Genomic DNA, 22,000 nt, shown 5'->3' with positions numbered 1-22,000 from the left:
TGACTGCCTCTTATTGAGGTGCTGCAATATTGTTGTGTGTGCTTAAATCAGCAGTTCCATCCCATGGCAACATCTACATTTAAATACAAGTGATGCATATTCATGTGTAGCATTGGAGCCCTGCTTCTACCTGCCACAAAAGTTCATTCGTAGAAACACAAAGACCTTTAATGTAATTTCCCACCAAACCAATGAATGAGGAATATGGATAAGATGATTCGTTTGTGGAACTGCAATCATGGTCCAGCAATTGAAAATAAAATCTATGAAAACACGTTTGTACATAACCACCAAAGGAGAGCTCGATTGCGAAACTCAAGGACAGAAGAAACCAAGACAATGTTTCAGCGGTTTAATTAAAGGCAGGAAAAACACACTCAGCATAATGTGAATGTTCAGTTGGGAGGCGTAGTGAAGGACAATCATACACATCATTTAGCAGAGAAAGTCATTAATTTTCTGTGCAAGACATTTTACATATTGCCGTCCCTCGTTGTGCTTTCTGTAAATCAAGAGCACGATCCCATGTTTGATTGCCAAAATGACCCCAACTTTATCATTTGGTCTTTCAATATCCAAAAGCCCCGTTTTTCTTTCTTTCCTTTTCTTTTTTTTTTACAGTCCTTCACATATCCCAAGGACACACCACTGGATTTTAGGCTGCAGCATCGCTGCAGTTCAGCTGGAGAAGGACGGCCTGCCGGCAATTCTGACCACATTGTACGTGTTCAGTCCCGGAGCATCAAACCCAGGGGACAAACCGCGCTTGTCAAAGGTGTAGAAATTAAACAACTGGCCATCTTGGGCTTCCAGGGACACTGAGGCCGTCCCGACTCGCAGAACACAAGGGTACTCTTTTTCAAAAACCACTCTGAACACCCGGTCAACCAGGTAGTTGAGCTTTATTGTCCGATACTTCTCTGGGATCAGCTCCTCAATCTGAGGCCCAAACTGTTGCATGATCAGAACTCCGTCGGACCCGACTTTTATCTCGTAGAAGGTGATGTTGCTGTAGGTGAAAAAGCCGATGTAAGGTTCTGGGTTTGGTGGAGGATAGATGACCTTCTTCCCCTCCCTAAAGGCTTTTTCTATGGCTGGTATGATGTGGTTGTAGGCCTGGGTGACCAAGTCCTGGTTCTGAGACCGGCTGCCAGCCATAAGCACCACTAGACCGAGCTTCATTTTGGGTATAAGGGAGAAAGTGGCAGAGTAGCCGTCCAGATCACCATCTTTTCGCAGCATCTCGTAGCCCATGAGCTCATTCACCTCCCACGGTGTCCCAGTACGGTTGGCAAAGTAGTCCTTATCGCACCTGAAGAGCGGCGTGAGCATGATCTTCAGCGAGTCCGGCTCCAGCATCTTGCGGTGATAAGCGCCCAGCAGCATCATGGCGAGCTTGGCCAAGTCTGCGGCGGTGGAGAACATCTGACCCGACGGCCGGTACCAGCCCAGGTCATAGAGCGGGGCTGGCTTTCCGTTGGAGTACACGCCCACGGCCATCTGGCCCTGGAGCGCCGGGGTGATGTCGAAGCCGGTGTCCTCCATCCCCAGCCGGTCCAGGATGTTGTCCGTGATCCAGCGCTGGTAGTCAACGGCGGCCACTCGCTCGGCCATCACGTGAGCCAGCAGCGAGAAGGCGAGGTTGCTGTAGTGGCATCTGGAAGGTAGCAAGGGAAAGAGATGGAGAGTGTTGATGCAGAACATTAGATAAACTATTTTACAAGTGCAAACTCAACACCTATATATCTTGAAGAAATAGTTCAATATTTTGGGAATTACTAGCTTTCTTGTTGACGTTAGGGTTGATACCACTCTACTATTTGTAGGATACATATAAAGCTACAGCTAGCAGCCGCATAGCTTGACTCATTAAGACAGAAAACAGGTCACTTCCGCAGTATATCTTATTTATATTTTTAAGGGGTTTTGTGGCTGGTAGCACTAACAACTCGGGTTGGAACTGCAGATGAAAATAAGATTTAAACTAACTCTATACACTCTATACATGAAATGATAACATTCAAGTTTAATATTTGACACGGTCCTTTTTCAAATAGACTTCAGGAAGTCACTGCTTCTCGCGAAGAAATTGTCTGGCACCAGATTCCCCTATAAACCACAATTTTTTTATTTTTGGCAAAGGTATTGGAAAATCCCCTAAAACCATAATTCTGACCAGCAGATCATTTTACTTAGTAGAACTACAACAACGTAGAAGTACTCAGAAATTAACCCTTGTATGGTGTTCGCGTCTTCAATGAGCACACACTGCACATCCACCCTACACATGTATATTACATACAGGATGTTCGGGTCCACTGGGCTCTCATTAGACCCGGGGCTAATGAGAGCCCAGTGGACCCGAATTAAATGTAGATCCTGTGTTATGTCACTCTGTCCTCCTCCTGTTAGTGTGTAGGTGTGTGAGAGAGTGTGAGTTTTGTGTTTCTGCCTCTGCCGTTTACGCACAAATTTGCAACATTGTTAAAAAAATTCAAGCACCGACACCTGTCTGCTCTCACATGTTACACTCCGTCTTGCAGTGACCAGTCTTTATTTGCTCATACAAAGCTAATGGGCAAATATGAACCATATATGCTGTTTATATTGCTTGTAATTGGGATGAAATGAAGATCTGTTGAGCATTTTAAGATAACATTGTTTGATTGTGTTGAATAAAAAATTATAAAAATGCAGCGGGTCCACCAGATCCATGAACACTGGCTGGATAACCAAAATATGAACACCACACAAAGCTTAACATCCAACATCATAGCACTACCAGGGCCCTATGTCTCGTACCTGGCTCAACAAAGTCGAGCAAATGTCCTATTATCCATCTTAAATTAGCGAGATGATTGACGTCAGGCTAACTCGGTTTCTCCACGGAAGATCCGTGCTGAAGCTTGTTAATTCTAGCCAGACGTCAGTCATCTGGATAAATGCGCCCGCTCCTCTTCAGTTTGCAACGTTGTTGGTGTGAACGCAGCTTAACAGCGCCCCCGCTGTGAGACAAATATATCAGACTAGTTAAATGCGTCAGTGTTGGGAAAATGTATCGGCTAATTTGAAGTGCTTCATCACCCAGATCAATCCGATTATATTTATTTAAATGTTTCTGCTGGCATTTGTATGTAGATATATGCACTGTATGCACGTATGTATCATGTACTATATATGTGTATATCCATGTATGTGTAGATTACCATAAAACTAGGAGTTTGAATATGTGTATGGGCGGATCAGTATGTATTATTCATAATCAGAAATTCAATCAATTTAAACAGTGAAAATAAATTGTGTGTGATTCTCTGTATTCTTATCACGATCACCTTAATCATGTTCTACAATAATGAAATCAGCTGCGCCTGTGCTGATCAATGTCCGCGGCTCGAGAAGCTCTCGCAAATAAATGACTCCTTGTCTGAAGAATCTATAGCGCCGCGTACAGGAAGTCATGAGGATGTGAGGACGGAGCTTGTCGATCTGGAAGAACTCTCTCCCTATGAAACTAATATAACTAATATCGCTCCTTCATCAATGAGGAAGGGAGCTGCCTTTTTTGTCCAATGGGAGTGGTCATCTTATCCAGGGAATTTCAGTAAGCCTGCCCGGGAGCAGGTTTACATTTTTGGCTGTGTTGCTATGGTGATTTATCTAAGCTTGCTTCGAGAAACCGAGAAAGCCTGACCTACGTCATCTTATCCTGACAATTAGCGCGCTAACTCAGTAAGCCAGGAACGAGAAACAGGGCCCTGGACAGCGCACATACACTGTGAGGACACATACTTTTGAAAGTGCAATCCAGTTTTAAATTAATCCCTGCATGTAAACCATTCATTTAAAAATCGGAAAAAGTGTTTTTGAGATTCAACACAAAACCGCAAAAAATACAGTAAAATATTTCCTAAAAACCCATATTAATTAGTGAACTTCTAGCCTTCCAGCCTTTTTACTATTTCTTTTATCAGACACAAAATATGTTGTTGTCAGCAAAAGATTAAGGCTCTCCCTGGCCAAATTTGGGCATTTTCATCCAATTTACTACTCCAGTTTACAAAATATAACTGTATGAAAATGTGAACTGTAAATGAACTCAGCATAACAAATCTTACTTGGTGCCTGGGTCCGCAACAAGGACGTCATCTTGCAGCAGATTGATTGCCGTTTGTGTTTTTCCTTTCCAAAGCAGACTTGTGGCACGGAGCCTCCTGGGCAGGCCTGGATCAACCCACAATGCAACAGTGTTAATTAAAAAAATGTAAGGGCAGCAAATATAACACATTAATTGCATGTGTGTGCACGGAACATTTGTTAATTGAATCCTGCTCAATTAAATATGTCTTCACGTTTTAATTCAGTCAGGTGGTTATTTATAAGTGCTGGTTCAAGATAAATCAGTTATCTGAATGTGATTATCATGTTCAGGTTTTTCCCTCATTCTTTCCTTCATTTTAATTAATTACACAGAGTGTGGTTTTACAAATTGAAAAGTGTGTTAATGCACAACGTGACAACATATGGATGTGACTGTTGACCTGACTGTTGAAAAAAAATAAGGTAAAGTGTTCAGAATTGTTTTGTCTGACGAACAGTCCAAAACCTTTAAATCAGATATCGGATCCAATATGAAATGTTTGGCATTTTTGCTTAAACATGTCAATTATCATGACAGTAGCATAAAAACACAATATATAAAAACATACATTATTTGACTGCTTGTTTCTGATCGAAAATCAATAACTAAAACATAAAACGTTTGATCTTTAATCTTCATAAATAAGAAGGAACTGCAAGCTGAATGTGTGTATTCTACACACATGGAGCAACGTCTTCTTCTTCTTCTTCTTCTTCTTCTTCTTCTTCTTCTTCTTCTTCTTCTTCTTCTTCTTCTTCTTCTTCTTCTTCTTCTAAGTGTTTGCATTTATTTTCCCATTAAGTCTCAATAGATCAGCGCCTGTGTGTTTATATACCATCACCAGCATCACACAAAAAAACACATTATGTAAGATGCATTTTCACAACTCTAGATTTACCACCCACTGTTTCTCATTCGATCTCAAAAACCTTGTACTACATCAAGTTGCTGTCTTGAATTTCAAGTAGCTCTCTGACCCTCTGTTTTTGTTTTGTACCTGAGAGCTGGCTGGCCATCCTGCGCAGGGTGACGGAGGAGGAGCGGATCTGAACCTCGCCGCTGTCCAGAAATATCAGGCCATCTGTCACGTATTTCAGCTCAGAGTCTCGCGTCTTCCCCAGAGGGTTCTTGATGGTGAAGTTCTCCACATATTTCTCCAGAGGGTCGTCCAGGGAGCCGATCTTCCCATCCTCCCACAGTTTGTACAGCATTAAGGTCGGGAAGATTTTTGATAGGCTGGCAATTCTGAAAGTCATAAAACACAGCAGTGTGATTGTTTTTGAATCTGACAGAAAAGACTCCAACATCTCGCCAGGACTTGTTCTGGTAACATTTGTGTTATAGTTTGTGTTATATTATATATGATTTTATTCAGCTGCAACCAGGCAACAACCTCTGAGTCTGAAAAGTGAAGCCAATGCAGAAGTGTCTTTTAAACTTGCATTCTTTCTAATGGCCAGGAGGGGGCGACTCCTCTGGTTGTATAGAAGTCTATGAGAAAATGACGCTACTTCTCACTTGATCTGAGTTTATGGTCTCAATTTGAGACTACCTCTACAATTGTATTGTACCTAGATATTCAAATATGTTGAAACAAAAACAATAGAATGCTTGTTTTCTAAGATTTGGATTTTATTATTTAATATGCTTGTCAGGGTGCACAAAATACTACTCTAAGACTTAAGTAAAAAACTATTTTGTGAGCAGCTGTTTTTTAAGGTTTTTTTTTTACAGGAATTTCCAGTAGTCAAATCTGTCAGCGGCAAAACAGTTTCAAGTATTTGAACTAAAACTATCTTTTAGCTTTGTGAGACGGTTGCAGTTTGGTTAGTTTTAGGAAAGTATACTGAAATAAGTGTGTTATTATGTTAATTAAGTTACATATGTAACAGTATCTCAATGATGACTTTTTCCAACCAGGACACAAACGCCGGTCTCCTCTGTCAAAGTCTTTTGACTTGTCTGTGCTCCCAGGCAAATCTCACAACTTATTTTTGGGTAATTTAATCCTCACAGTGTGTAGTGCTAAAAATGTCAAAGATAGGTGCTCATGTTGAAAGCTTATCGACGTAACATCGATTGCGTTCTGCCTCAACTGAGCTCAATTAGCCTGCGGTGAAAAAAAGCATGTTTAATTGTGGAAAAACGACTTCAATGGAGCATCAACACTTCCAGGAGCAGCTGTGAATGAGTCAGAGCACCAGCAGCACACCTGAAAGCTCACCTTAGGTGTCTAATATTAGATGTCCCATCTTGAAAGTGCGAGTACTGTTCTGGAGACACTTATGCTGCAAATTATATGTCTCTATATATGTTGTCTTGTCAAATATGTCATTATGAACTTTTAGCATTTTTGCAACATGTGTAAAATGTTTTTGAGGACTTTTAGATAATATATTTCTTTCTTGTAAAGGCCACCAATTTTACACCTAAGTACCACTCAGCGTGTGAACATGGTTGTTAATCTCCTGCGGCTCAGAAGGAGCTTTCTTGAAGCTTAGATAATAGCGGTTTCTTAGTTTTACACTTGCCCAGTGTCACAGCTGCAGCTGGTGCGTCTGTTTATCTGAACAATTATACTCTTTTCATTTTGTGTGGACAGCTTATCCTCTACCATGTCTATTGATCGCGAAAATTCGCAACTCTTTTGGTGTAAACGCGGCATTAATCTGTTGAAACAAAAAGTTATTTCTCGCATGGGGATTACCCCACACCATGTATCTCTTTACCATATTAGAGGGCCCTACAAATAGAGAATCCATTATAAAACCACCTAACACTGTGTACTGGCTTCATAATCATTGCTCAACCTACAGGATTCTTTCTGCTGTGGTGTTCACACATCCACATACTGGTAAAAAAGAAATAAATCCACTATTAAAAACTGCAGCAGCATTCTTGTCTTGTACATACAGCATTGTGCCTGTGTGATGCTGACTTGTTTTTCCTCCATATGTTGCTTTCCCTTCCTGCGCTGTGACACTCTGAGTAGTTACTTTAGCCCCATTAGAGTAATCATCAGACGTCCAGGGGTAACATGAACATCCGTTACACATCAGTCAGAAACGTCTGTGCAGATGCATACCGGCTAAAACATATTTATATCCCGAGCTAATGTATGGCAAAGAAGCTCGTCCCATAATGAAAGCACACCGCCTCCTCTGCAGCGCAGAGAGAAATGTGTTTTATGTGTCAGACGCCAGCAACATTATCAAAAAGAGAAAAAAATTATAGTTTTGTGAGGATGAGCAAAAGATGGGCCATCAAAGAGGTGTTTGAAGAAGGAAAATCAGGGCTAAAGTACTAATGCTGTTGAGGATACTTGAAAAAACAATTACCGTAAAAGTCGGGTGACAAGCCGTTCCTACTACCGGTCAGTGTCCCGCTGTAGCAAGCTAGCTAGCGCTGCTGCTAGTGCTGCTGCTAGTGCTGCCGCTAGCACTGCTGCTAGCACTGCTGCTAGCGCTGCTGCTAGCTCCCCTGTCCTGCTAGCTCCCCTCTCCTGCTGCTAGCTCCCCTCTCCTGCTGCTACTGCCCGCGTCTCCTCTGCCCAAGTCGGGTGTCGAACCGCGGCTGGTTGTCAGGGAGCTAGCGGAGAGCTAGCTGGCTACAGCGGGGAGCAAACGGGGACACTGACTGAAGGTAGTAGCGGCGTGTAACCCAACTTTTACGGTAAGTGTTTCAACACCATCATTTTACTCCTGGCAGCGTGGAGAAGGACCCAATGTTTTATGGGTCTTATGCTCAGTGTTACAAAATGTCTGGCTTAACTTTAATGCTTAACTGTAATGCTCAACTTTCATGCTCTATGAAATTTGATCGGTGTAATATGTGGAGCATCTTCAAATCTTGTCAGTACAATCTGAAGACCTTTGCAAAAGACAAGCATCATAGACCGAGACCAGCGTCTCGTCAGCACCTCCGATGGTATTATTAATATTATTATTATTGATGTGGACTTCCACTCATGACCTTGTTAAATGTAAAATCTTGGCTGCTGTCCTGGTGTTTCATTGAGCACTCACCTGTAAATTGTGTACTCATTGGGGGGTCCTGAGAGAGGGTCACTGCCGTTCCTTTTTCCAAAGTTGCCGGTCCACAAAACTGTGTCGTTTAAGATCACGATGGCCGACAGAGAGGGAAGGCTGATGGGATTGACGCTCTGCCGAAGCACAATGTCTACCTGGAAGAGGCAGAGCGGGGACGTGAGGAGTTCATGCAGAAAATGGGTCCGCTTTAGATGTTAGCTGGGCCAGCTGTTTTGATTTTCTCACACTAAACAAAAACAAGTTAAGGGCCCTGGAGGAGAAGGTTACACTCCACCTCAAATAAACAGGAGGTTTACTTTTTTCTTCTTCAAGAAAAACTAATAAATCATGAACTCCCACTGGATGTCAACTCAAGTTAAATGCATTTGCAGTGCTTAATTACTTATACACATAGAGCATCATAACACCCACCGGAAAAAAAACAATCAGTGAAAACTATCGGCCATGTGGCAGAGACATTCTTCTCTCCTCTCGACGTAACAACAACACAAGCTGAATGTGCCACCTGCTCCACCCACAGCTCTGTCATCCCGCTCCCTCAGATCACTTCCCATCTGCTTTAGCTTGGGGCTTCTTACAATAAATGTGGAGTTTTGGCCGCTTTGTCACATCTGAGATGAGTTGTTAGCAGTTCCATCAGAGAGCAAGTATCCAGACTGCTCAGATGATTTGATTTAAACTAACTTTCCCAATGTTTCATTAAAAAAAGAGAAAAGATTAGAGAATAGATGACACAAAATTGGTCAGTTCGCCTGTCGCATTAATCATCTCACAATCCCCTTTAGATTTATCTTGAGATCCCTTTGTGTGGACACGACGTCTGGGTTGGAAACCACTGGATACAAATGCCAAACTGTATAGACACAGTAGTTCCAATAAGCTTCACATCGACCAACTACAACAGAAAAATGCTCCATTAGTATTGACAATACAATAACATCACATGTCCGTCTCAGGGTACTTTCACTTTTTATGCTTTAGATGCATTTTTGCTCATAATGTAGTTTACTGTCTGGAGACATAAAGCCATATGTTGGTGCTTTGACGCCTGAGGTGTTAATACCAACCAGACGTCATGCTGCTTGTGTTGATCAGGTGTTGATTATGAAATATACATTGCAGTTCAAATGGACTTTCTCCAGTTATTTTTATATTTGGTTCTGTGTGCTTTTACTTTGACACGGAGGTCTTATTAACTGGAATATGAGGCCCCAGAGCAATTTCTTTGATGTCCCACTTTGACAAAAAATATTAGTTTAACAAGCACAGAGTGTAAATGATATTGACATCTTTACGAGAAGAAATCGTGGGACGTTAAATCCTGCAGGTAAAACTGAATTATTCTTCAAAACTAATGGAAAGGAAGATGACATTGTTGTTGCTCACAATGCAGAAATAAGCGAAAGATCTCTTTCACAGAAATGTGTATATGATCCATGTGCTTGATTCTAATTTTTCAGTTTGGCTTCAAGTGTTTTATTGCAGAGATTTCAGTCCAAGGCTGGAAACTGTAATTGAACAGCAAACTGCTGTCAAATGTCGATGCTGATGTTCATATATTCCTTCACTACACCCACAACTGTTTATTCTCAGCTTCTCTTCTGGGTGCTAAGGTGTCAATATATGTCATTGCATGTGGTTGATCAACCAGGATCACTGCTGCTCGCCGCTCAGTTTTTCATCCACTACATCTTTAATCTCCTTCTGTCGACTGCAGTGGCATTTGGTGTGAAGGATTACTGCGGTCGGCCAGTCAATTTTCCCTACGACTTGAGTGGTCGTGATAGAAATACGACCTCAGTTTTAAATCTGATCGTGATGGACGGCACCTCTCACCTTCTCCAGGGCCTCTTTCAGACCGGGGATAGGATGTTCCAGCTGCAGAGGCTCGGGGAAGCGAGGACACATCATTTCTAATTTGGCATTGCGACCCATCCCTTCATCTGGGCGGTGGGTGGGAAATGGGAAAAAGGGAAAGAGAATGAAAGAGCAAAAGAAGCACAGAGGGAGAGGCTATTGTAATTCCCACTTGATATTTGATAGAATAATGTATCGGCCGCACAAAGGCCAGCGTAATGCGGAATAATTGGCTGGCATGGGGCTTCATTAATTCTCTCCGCCTCCTGATGAACCCCGTTGATCTGACGGTATACAATTTGACAGGATATATGATGGATGCTGCCTGTTTCCATTGTGAATTCTGGTCAAACAAGATGATATTTCCACATGTTTCATTGTGGCTTCAGGGCATGATTTGCCTTTTCATTCTGAAGGACGGCTATACGTGAAAAATGTATGTATAATACAGAAGAGAGCGTGTGGAGCTGAGCTTTTCCCAATAATATCATCACCTGAAGCTACTCTACTCATTTACATTCATATATAGTAGAGATTATAAACCTGGATTGTGTTTTGGGGAATAAAGACTTTGTGGCACTCTGTCAGGGGTCCGCAAAATAATATAAATATAGCGATGATTTTTTTAATTGTGCTTTTTTTAAATTATTTTACTGACAAATTTATATGTCTGCATATTTTAGGACTATGCCAATCTAGCTACTGTTTATCTTCCAAGGGTTAGGGTTAGTATTCTATAGGCTTTAAAATCAGTGGCCTGAAAAGTATAAATGCTGTCAAGTTGAATCCAAGTGCAATTTGAATAAAATGTTTAAAAACGTGTTAGCATAAGATTACAAATGGTAGTACGCATTATGTTAAATCTGCGTCATTATTATTAGGGGGTCCTTGGAAAGTTTTCTTCCCTGTACCCAAACAATTTGACAATTCCTGATCTAAAGCGCCCCGACATGATATATTCTGGTGCTGTGTTTGACGTCCACACTTGACGTCCATGGACAACAATTAAAAACACACCACTTTGTAACCATAATCTGTCTTTCATATCTAAATTCAACTTGTACCAGCCGAGAAATTCCAAATGATTAATGCCGTGTCTGTTTAAACCGACACGGCACTGAGCTCTTGAACTTGTTAAGATGTCGGTAATTATACATGCTCACAGCAGGCACACACCACCGGGGGCTACTATTTTAGCAAGCTAGCGCTCTATCTCATAATTACAAGATAAAGATCTTTTAAAGAAGAGTTTGTTTTATCTCCTAATTACAAGATCTACATCTCCTTAATGAAGAGGGAATCATTTATTTATTATCGGTTGACGGCGTCAGATCAGATGAAAAGCAGCATCCACAGTTTTAGCTGCAAGCTAACGGCTACGATTTAATGTTGAATGGAATAAATAAGGAAGAGCCATGTGTTCAAGGTTTTATGAACCAAAATAAGAATAATTGTATCCTGATAATGAAAATGGATTTGTTGTTTTTTAGTCTCAAAAAAGGTAGAGTCTTCCCACAGCTCCGAGCTCGGAGCTCCACCATCTGTTCTCAACAGCGTTCCTTCTCACCTGGCAAAAGTTTTGGCAGCTGATATTGCCAGAAGAAGCATCCCGTCATAACCAGTGACAAAACGAGGAAGAACACCAAACCCAGCTGGGTCCATTTCACCTTCATCTTGTTGGTTTTGGTGAGTCCTTCGAATTTAACGACAGCAGGAGCAGCCACAGCCGGAGCTGGCTTGAATACAGACAGACAAAGCACACAAAACACACAGCGAAACACAAGATTAGCACTATATCTTTAAAAGTGTTTGTGGATTATCTGGCCAGTATATTTTCCTCCATGTTTCCTGTTGATTCCAGTTTGCAAAAGCAGTCAGAAATCCAAATCACCTTAACGGTACTCACCACCTGATGCTTCACAGGCCAGAGCAGGAAGGACTGGATTACTAGTGACACATAAATCTTCTTATTGCACTCTCAACATCCTAAAGATTCATTCAAAGTTCATTCTAAAATGTAAATCATTCCCGCTGCCCGAAGGCAGTAAATGGTGTCCCATGGAGGTGTTCCTGAGCGGGAGGAAGGCACAGATCCGGACTCCCATCTCTGGTTTATCACTGACTGTGCCGTAATCCTGGGCCATTGGCGCTCTCGTCCGTCACAATTCAATTTCTTCTCCTGCAGCCACAGGCCGTTGACATCATAATCCCTAGATTTACTCCACCAAAGCGCCGGGGGGAAGTCTTAATCCCTAATCCCTGTGAATCAATTTACTTCAGTCCAGCCTTAGCCTTGTGGTTAGCGCGCCACCGAGACGCAGCGGCTGACAAAGATGGCACCCAGCCGGCACGCGTCGAGATGGGGGTGATACGCTGCGCCTCTTGGCCAGAGCGTGAACTGAAAGGTACAATCACTTGGATGCACTGAGTGTGGAATCAACTGGGCGAGGGAATGACAGACAATTTGGGACGATGAAGGGAGTTCAGATCATGACCGAGGGTGAGGCGCTCTGCTGTCAACAACACGGGTCCAATTACACAAGCCAAAGATTGTGTGATTGTTGTTTTTGTTCAATCTTAATGTGAAGGAATATTGGGCAAAATGTATTTCAGAGGGCAGGGTGAATCAAAAAAAAATCCAAAAGCAGGAAAGCTTTATGTAAAAATAGGATTTCCATGAAGTATAATGTATTTAATTAAATTCACTAGATGAGCTAAAACTCATGAAGTCCCCTGAAATACTTAGACAAATATATGTATTTTAATCTTGTGCACTGTTTTATCTATACATGTTTTTTTTTCAATTGAATTTCCAGAAAATATCACACCATCTTTGACTATCACGATTTAAAATCGCACTCAACCTGCAAGCAGATTGTATTCACTTCTACTGGGTAGCTTAAATAAATAAATAAAACACACACAGTGAACGGCAATACATATAATTTATATCCGTCCAATGATAGTACATCCAGTGACCATCATTCCTTTGCTCGGGTTATTCACAAGATATTAATGGCCTGTCCAAAGCCCAGTAATACATTTGGATATACATTTGGATGATTATAGGTATCATGATGCGATGTGGGAAAATGAAGTGTGAAAGCAAGCGGCGGATGATCCTGGTTGCATAACCTGTGATAGATGGAGAGCACAGCAGCTGGCCCATTTCACCAGTCAGGACACACACACACGCACACACACACACACACACACACACACACACACACACACACACACACACACACACACACACACACACACACACACACACACACACACACACAGCAGTTTAATGTCTTCTTAGTTTGTCACCCTTTTTTTCCCCAATGAGACTACATGGATTTGCTAGTTTGAATCCTGCATGCGTGTGTGTGTGTGTGTGTGTGTGTGTGTGCCCATGTGTGTGTGTGCAGCTGTGAGTTGCTTGTGTGTGAGGTGGTTGCTGTTTACCTGGGCTTGAACCCCGTCCACTGAGGCTTCTGTCAGGACTTTACTCCCCGCCTTGCCCATGGTTCTGCTGCACTGTTACAGAGAAGAACCAAACAAATCAAGCAGTCATATCTTCTGCACACAGTTTGGCACATGTTCTCATTGCTGGAGCAACATGGACGGCTCTATAAGAGACAGAGAAACATGTGAACTCATAAACAACAACTGTAATGGAGTGCCCACCCTTGGAAGAATTATACCAACAGTACATATCATGTGATGCTACTTAAAACAGCCATTTATCCATTGCTGGGGTGAGCTCAATTCCTGAGTTCCAAGAAATTTCAACTGGAAAGCCGGATGTCCATCAACCCCGACCTCAAAATCCAAGATGGCTGCGGCACGCAACAGCAAAAAAGTTGTTCAGTCTCACTTACGTCTCAATAAATCCGACACTTCTCTCCAACTTCTCTCAGTGAACATGTTGCTACGGTGGTTGTGTGCGTAAAATATCGTCATAATGTGTTGCAGTCAAATGATATGGCTAATAATGGTAATTACAGGTCAGGTTCCCACTTAATGGCCTGTACTTAACGCAATCAACTATTTTTTCTGATTTTTTTTTTTGATTATTCTGATTTCTTTGTTAAATGGAATGCAGCATTATTTACACCTAAATCCTAGGCTGTATAATATAAAGTGTGAGCGACTATAACATTAAACATGACTTCAAATGTATGTCATGTTATCATAGTCGCACAGATGATATCAACATCAAACAGTACATTTAAAAATGGCACGTTGTATCAAAAGGTTTGCCCAACTCTGACACACACGCACAAACTCAGAGAAGAGCTTCCAATGTGTTTAGCATATATTGTGAAACTTGTCCAAAGCTCAGTGTTGTTTCTTTACAGCGACATAATTCATAAAGTCTTCAGCCTTCAACGATTTATGAGATGATGCTTTCATCAAGCCTCTGTCTTTGTTCGTCTTCGTTCACACTGAGCCTCGTCATGTGCTGACTAATTGAAGCACCTTGAAGAAAAAGCCAGCAGCAACATAAGTGGTTTTTTTCTTTGAAGGTGTGAATGAGTTTTTTTCTTTGTTTTTGCTAAAGCTTCACAGAGACAGCCAACACCAGGTGGCTCACAGAGCCTTTAATTCAAAGCAAGTGGATTGCAACCTTTAGCAGAGTAATACTTTATTTTCATAAACATGTGAACAAATCAGCCGTCATACTTTCATCCCTGGCAGTCAAACATGTTCTGCCTTTTGTTCAGCAAGCTGCAAATTGTGAGGGGGCACATTCACATTCCCTTTATTCAGAGGCAACTTTCCTTAAGATGACATTGAAGAATGAGCCAATTCTGGCTGAGACCATTTTTCTTTTGATAAAGAAATAGAAAATGAATGCGACGATTAGGTCAGCAATACAAGACACACACATGATCATGCATGTTCTCCTTTCATGCGAGAGTCGATAAGAAAAAACTAAATTGGGCTTTACATTTCAGGGCCTCCAAGTCAAGACAGATTCCTTCAGACATGCAGTGCCGAGCTAAAACCTGAGCTGCCATTTCGGCATTAATTCAGTGGGAGCACGGCTAATGAGCCAAAATGAAACTGCTTATGCAGCAGCTTCTGAAGTGCTGAACAGACTGCATCTTTCCAGCAGTGTCATTGGCTGGTTGTTGGAAGCGATGGTCCTGTTTCAGATACACTTTTTTGTAACGTTATATCTAAGTCTGTAATACATGCATTACACTGTCGAGAGGAGGGTGCAAAAACCATGTGAAGTCCCCAGAATAAGGCAGGTGATCAGCTAAACTGCTTGTTTTCATTGCATGCCTGGATGCCAGAGCTTTTTAAATAGTTGGCTAAAAAGGGATATTTGGTTGGAAAGGATTGAATCGTGTTTGAAACAAGACCGAGTGATGATGATACCATGATAGCAGCTCTAAGAGGCTTTACTTGGACACAGCAGGGCTGTGAGCTACTGGAAATGCAAACATGAGATGATAAAAGGCAGACAGTGGCAATAACGATGATCAGAAGTGGGACCAAGTCTTTGCTTTGCAAGTCATGAGAAAGTCTCAAGTCCTAAACTCTGAGTTCCTCTGAGTACTAAACAAGTCATAATGCACTCTTCACCAAATCTAATGCCGTTTGCATCTCTGGATCTGTAATTCTAGACCTGCACATTTTGCATTATTCAAGTCGTTTTTTTTGTTGACCACCTTGTACGTGGACGAATAATTGGTATATTTTTTTTCCCAACTGCTGCTCAGTCACATTACTTCTTCATGGTTCTCTTCCAAAACTTAATCTGCTGCCATCAGACTGGTTCCAACAATGGGAATTTAGCTGGCAATGAAAAGGGTTGAATGAAAGGAAATACATGTATTCGTTGTAGACTTTTTTAATGATATTCATCTTAAAATGTTGGCTTTGTGGACAGTATCAAGTCCAAGTGAAGTCCTGAATCATTGGTGTGAAGTCAAATCTAAAATCCTAAATATTGAAGACCTCTGATGATGGCTAAAAAGTAAACAATTTACCTCGACAGCTGTAATTTAGTGCAGTTTGTTTGAACTTAAAAGTCCTTGTTAACTAAATTACTAAGTCATCAACTGAAAAGTGAAGCCAATGCTGAAGTGCCTTAAACTTGCATTCTCTCTACTGGCCATCAGGGGGCGACTCTTATTTTTACAAAAATAAGTCAGATTGTATAGAAGTCTATGAGAAAATGACTCTACTTCTCTCTTGATTTATGACCTCAGTAAACATTGTAAACATTAGTTCATGGTCCTAATCTCTAGTTTCTAGTCTTCTTCAATGCAGCATGATTTTCATTTAGTAAATTATGGTTCAAATTGTAATTAATTTCAAATAGACCATGAAGCAGGGGTATTTTTTAGGGCGTGGCTACTTGTGATTGACAGGTTGCTGTTTTCTTGTCTTGGAGAAGTTGCCTAAAGCGTCACTTCTGATAAAAAAAAATAAAAAAAAAACAAGATGGCAACTGTCAAAAAAAAGCCAAACCCGAGGCTTCAGAGCTGTAGTCCTTAAACCAATGGGTGAGGTCACGGTGACTTCATCCACTTCTTACAGTCCGTGTGTCCTTACATTGTGGCTACGTCCCTTGTCCTCAGGGTCAAAATGACCTAAAATAAAGCAGCTTAATTGAATTATAACTTTCAAATCTGTTTTTCATGAAGAAACACTCACAACCTCATTAATCACTGACTTTGTCATAAATCTGAGTTTTCCATCTTTACAATTCAGAGAAAAACTCAAAGGAAACAATAGCCAGCGTTGAACCTTCATGGCCACACAGTTTTTTATGTACAATGTGGAATACAACTACAAAATATGAGTATGCCACCACCCACAAGGTGTCCAAACAATAAGACCATATATATAAAAGAAAAAAAAGATGGATACAAAACAAATATGTGAAGAACATAAATGAGTCACCTCTCACATGTATTGGACATTATACCACAGTGTGTATGTACCTTTATATAAGCGTTTCTCACCTGTGTAGAACAATATGTTTTCTATCTGAAAATAATAATAATAATAGGGTCTACAAAGTGTTGGCACTGAAAAATGCACTTATTGCTCAGGGGGTCACATAGCAGATGACCCCGCCTGCATTCGTTAGCACTCGTAAACAATACTTTGAAGAAATGTTCATGCTGTCTGATTCTTTATTCGTTGTATTTCGCCTGTGAACCTTTTTTTTAAACTTTTTTTTAACCTTAAGACAGCACGAGGGCTAATACATCAACAACCTCAGTTAATGCACACGGTGGACTGACCATTGTAATTGTTATTACCATAATACATCAAATTGATTATTCTCATACATTATGCATCTTGAGCAGCGCTTGTTTTTCTTAATGTTGTATTTAGAAAAGCTGTTAAATGCACATCACTTCATCTTCTTCATTTTTTTTCTGGGTCCTTGAGCTGCTTTCTCTTCTGTCTGCTGCAGTGACCCACATTCTGCGAGACATCATTACAATTTAATTTCATCAATCAATCTAAAATCATAATCTCCCCTGGCATTCTCGCTCTGGCCATATTTATGCTATTCACGAGCTGTTATATTCCAACCTGTTATGTGTTGACCGTTTATACGGTCTCTGCATGCTGCATGTGGGGGATTCTGTAATGGATACCTTTGACCGTGACGGTTTCCATCTAAATGTTTCTAGAGTTTAAAGAGTGCACATTTGACACAAATTATGCAATTAGTCCGTCACACCAAATTAGCTCCAGTCAAAAGATTTATCAAAAAATCAAAAAAAGTATCACGTATCACTCAATCATGCCCTGTCAGCATAATGCAATTCTCTCTTGCACATGAGCAATGCAGTGATATGTAAGAGAAAACAATAATTCTTATTATTTCAGTTCACTCAGTGACCTTCTGACCAATTCATTTCTGAATTTAAACACTGTCGCTCTGTAAACTCTCCTGGCAATAAGCAACAATAATCTGCAGAAATGAATGCAAGGGACAAACTGATTTTAAAGAGTCAAGCAGCTCTCCTATAAGATGATGACGTTGGCATTTCATAGTTTCTAAAGAAGGCAGAACATTTGTGAACGAAGTGATGTGCCACATGCACTAAGCGTCTGGGATCAAGGCTGCGGAAAAACATGTTACATAAGCTGTGATGAACCAAGCGCCTCTTTTCTAGGCCACGCAGCATCCGACAGTACATCCATTCATTCCTCGGACACTTACCTCAGGTTCTGAGTCTATCGCCGGTTCCTCTTTTATCAGAACGATAACAGAAAAAATATTCCGCTTTTGCTCCGTCTGAGTTTGGGAGCTCGAAGCCGGATCCCGACAGATGTTAGTATCATGGTTATGTTAAATCCTGCTTGTATCAAACCCAGCATTCTGGATTAACCATCACAGCCAATGGACACATCTGCCATTGCACAAAAATGAGTGCCCTCACAGTGTGTGTGTGTGTGTGTGTGTGTGTGTGTGTGTGTGTGTGTGTGTGTGTGTGTGTGTGTGTGTGTGTGTGTGTGTGTGTGTGTGTGTGTATTGTATTTTCATGGCGTGAGATTTTAAGAGGACAAGTTCGCTCAACAAAACTAAAGGCCAACTGGAATATGCAATATCACAGTCCATTACTGAGGTTATGGGTCTTGAGGTTGTTGGTTTTATATTTTTTTTTATAGAAAATCCTCAAACAGAAAAAGATAGAATACAAAAATATGCAGAGACACAACCCTTCGTGACTCAATCATGTTTGTAGCTTTATGAACAGACTGATCGCCTCACTAGTTCAGGAAGCTCTGAGAGCACGGTTTCTTATATAGACGATGCATTGGTGTACACGTGCAAATTAAACGCATCATCCATGTGACTTTGCAACGGTCCGAGCTCGTGCCCTACCATTAGATATAGAAGAAAAAAAGAAGTAGAAAGAAATAAGAAAGTATCCTTTATTTATTTCTTTTGGTGGGCGGGAGAGAAAGTGTTTGTGCCCGACAAACACCAGACTCGTGGTTGGTTGACACCGTGAGTCAAAGTGTTGTTCCAACGTTCCTTTTGTTGCCTAAACCTAACCAGTACATATTATTTTAACCAGGAAGTTTTACAAAACTCAACCAAGTTGCACAAATGTCACCCCCGGGAAAAACGACGCTACGAGCAACACAAACAAAATCTCAGAATTTCAATGAAATATTGACACATTTCTTTCATGTTTTTGTCATATACAGAAATGCAACAATCATTGCTGGGTAATGTGTATGTACCGTAAAAGTCGGGTTATGCGCCGCTACTACCTTCGGTCATTGTCCCCATTTGCCCCCCGCTGTAGTCAGCTGGCGCTCATGCTAGTTCCGCGCTAGCTCTCCGCTAGCTCTCCGCTAACTTCCGCTAGCTCCCCGACAAACACCAAAGGTAGGGACCAGCCCCGGCTCTACACCCCACTTGGGCAGAGGGGACTCGGACAGTAGCAGCAGCAGCGGGGAGCTAGGAGCAGCGCTAGCTAGTGCTGCTACTAGCTTGCTACAGCGGGACACTGACCGGAGGTAGTAGCGGTGTACAACCCGACTTTTATTTTTATTTTTTTATTTTTATTTTCTTACGACAATAAGCAACTCACAGAATTGTAAAACCCAGCACATTGTTGTCATATTACATTCATCTATAATGGTGTGCCATGCACTCGGGGCCCGTCATAATAGCGAGCACCGGTGGCCCATCAGGCCGTAACTACAGATTGCTTCGCCTTGTGATGGAGACGCTTTTTTTTTCATGGAACAGACTAAACAAAAATGGACAGAAGCCGAAATCGAAAAGACGCTCAAACTAGACCTCTCGCTCCCCTGACTCCGGGCTCCGTTTCGGATGACGCCTGACCCAATTATCCGCAATGTTCTCATTTCATATTGAATAGGAACATGAAAAAAAAAAAAACAGGTTGCTCAAATGCATTCAGATAATAAAACGGATAACGGCCCAGATCGCTTTGTTGTCTTTGCCGAACGGTCTTTGTGTGCCAACAAGAAGCGAGACTCTTTGGATTTGTACATTTATTTTAAATAAACAAGTGCCCCTGCAGAGAGGCATGTGAATAAATATGCAGGCAGCTTATGTGCACATGGATTATTGCATCGAGTCGCAAGCTGCTGCTGAGATCTTTGATTACACACAATATTGCTGATGGTATGAGAGAGGCTGCTCTCAAGAACATATTCACTGCTACATGTGACATGTGACATGTGTTACGCAATCCCTTCGGCACTCTAATACCTCTTCTCGAGGTGAGGGATGCTGCTTTCTAGGGATCGGTCCCATCGGAGGCTTTGAGCAAAGACAAAAAAGGACCTGAAGATGTATGTTGGAGAATATTCTCATGAAATAATATGCACTTCATTCATTTGTTTATGCTTGTCCACTGAAAAACATCTTCCCTCTGATGAACATCCTCGTTCATATGTATTCATGACAGCCAGAAAAGTCCACACATCACGGTTTATTACGAGAAAAGTGTGACTTGACTTGCAAATTCAACCATTAAAAATTGACCTATAATCCATTTCCCTTCACAGCCTTCTGTTTGTTTTCTTCTTCTTGAGAAAACATCACGTCCATCCCTGATCTCTACTCCATTTAATTAATTCTATATTCATTAAATGCGATGTATAGAGCATGATAACCTTCGACTCTTTCCATCATTACTGTAACTGACATCCGTAATCTTCTGATTTGAGCATTAACAATGTAAAGCTACTGGAAATGGGAAAATCCAATCCTTTGTTTTCCATCAACAATCAGAGACAGTGGTCATGTGCATTCATACAAACACTGTATTTGACCTTTACAGTGGGACACAAGGAAAAGTACAACATGTACTTGATGCATGTGGTAGAATCAGGTTTGGATTTATTCAAACTCTTGACGATCGTTGCTTTATAATGAAAATAACAGTAATAAAGTTGATTTGAATCGATATTTTCTCACTAGTCTTACAACACATAACACAAACAAAGATGCAAAAACATTAATATAGTCCCTATAAAGCGTATTTCTTCCTTAATTCAGTAAATGTTTTGCTCAAACAGTATATTTGCGAGGTGTTAGTCACAGGGGCATCATTCACAAAGTCATTGGGATCTAAGGGAGAATGGGAGAGAGATGTATTTACCGATAAGAGGGGCATGATTAAAACAAATCTGTAGCTGTATTCTTTTATATTTTTGGTGCTGCATTAAACAGCTGGAAAACAGAAGTGTATTTTCTGGCACTTTGGGACAATTTAATAAAACAGCAATTATCCAAACAAGACGTCAGTTATTCAAGATATTCAACCTTCACAATGACTAAATATACATGTATACATATATACAGGACACATTTACTGCAACCTACATCGCACAATCAGAGGGTATAAGTGCTGGTTTGAGTTTGAGTTAGTTATCATCCTGTTGCTCGTAGCAACATGCACCTGCAGCACAGTTCCCCAGCAATCTGACATTGTTACGTTCATTTTCGGTAATTAGCCTCTTGGGCCACTGTTAAGCATTTGTATGGTTTTATATGTCCTCCTGTGGACTCTTATGCACATATTAATGAGATGCATTGTTGTCCTATGTGCTTAATGTTGAGGGACAATGTGACCGTTAGCCTTTAGAGGTCGTGTTTGTGCACCAATTCATTTTTACAACACCAATGGTCCAGCTCCTGTTTGCAGCATTTAAACTTTTTTTTGGTTCATTCATCACTGTCATTGAATTTTTTGTTTTTTTTAAAAACAATACTTCCGTTAAATGGATGCTCATTTCCGCCGGTAAAATAAAACAAATTATGAGATAGAAAGTCATAATTATGAGATAAGAAAGTCGAAATTATGAGATAGTAAGTGCGCATGCGCTTCAGTGGCGTGGCTTTTTCTTTTTATTTGTTTTTCCTTCCGGTTATCTGGTGAATAATTTTGACTTTCTATCTCATAATTATTACTTTTTATCTGACTTTTTTTTT

At 41.0% G+C, this 22,000-nt stretch overlaps 1 protein-coding gene across 1 annotated transcript; it reads right to left on the bottom strand.

The window, feature by feature from the left end:
• Positions 1-678: 678 nt before the first annotated feature.
• On the bottom strand, positions 679-13,557 carry lactbl1b (lactamase, beta-like 1b; the record flags this gene model as incomplete). Its single annotated transcript, XM_079218953.1, has 7 exons — positions 679-1,657; positions 4,116-4,221; positions 5,136-5,383; positions 8,164-8,321; positions 10,024-10,130; positions 11,612-11,780; positions 13,498-13,557. The coding sequence occupies 7 exons, from the start codon at positions 13,555-13,557 to the stop codon at positions 679-681; spliced, it is 1,827 nt and encodes a 608-aa protein (XP_079075079.1).
• Positions 13,558-22,000: the final 8,443 nt, after the last annotated feature.

Source organism: Taurulus bubalis, assembly GCF_910589615.1.
Source record: "Taurulus bubalis genome assembly, chromosome: 5".
NCBI classification, from domain to species: domain Eukaryota; kingdom Metazoa; phylum Chordata; class Actinopteri; order Perciformes; family Cottidae; genus Taurulus; species Taurulus bubalis.
Note: the sequence above shows the minus strand (reverse complement) of the source record. Positions and strands in the feature narration are given on the sequence as shown.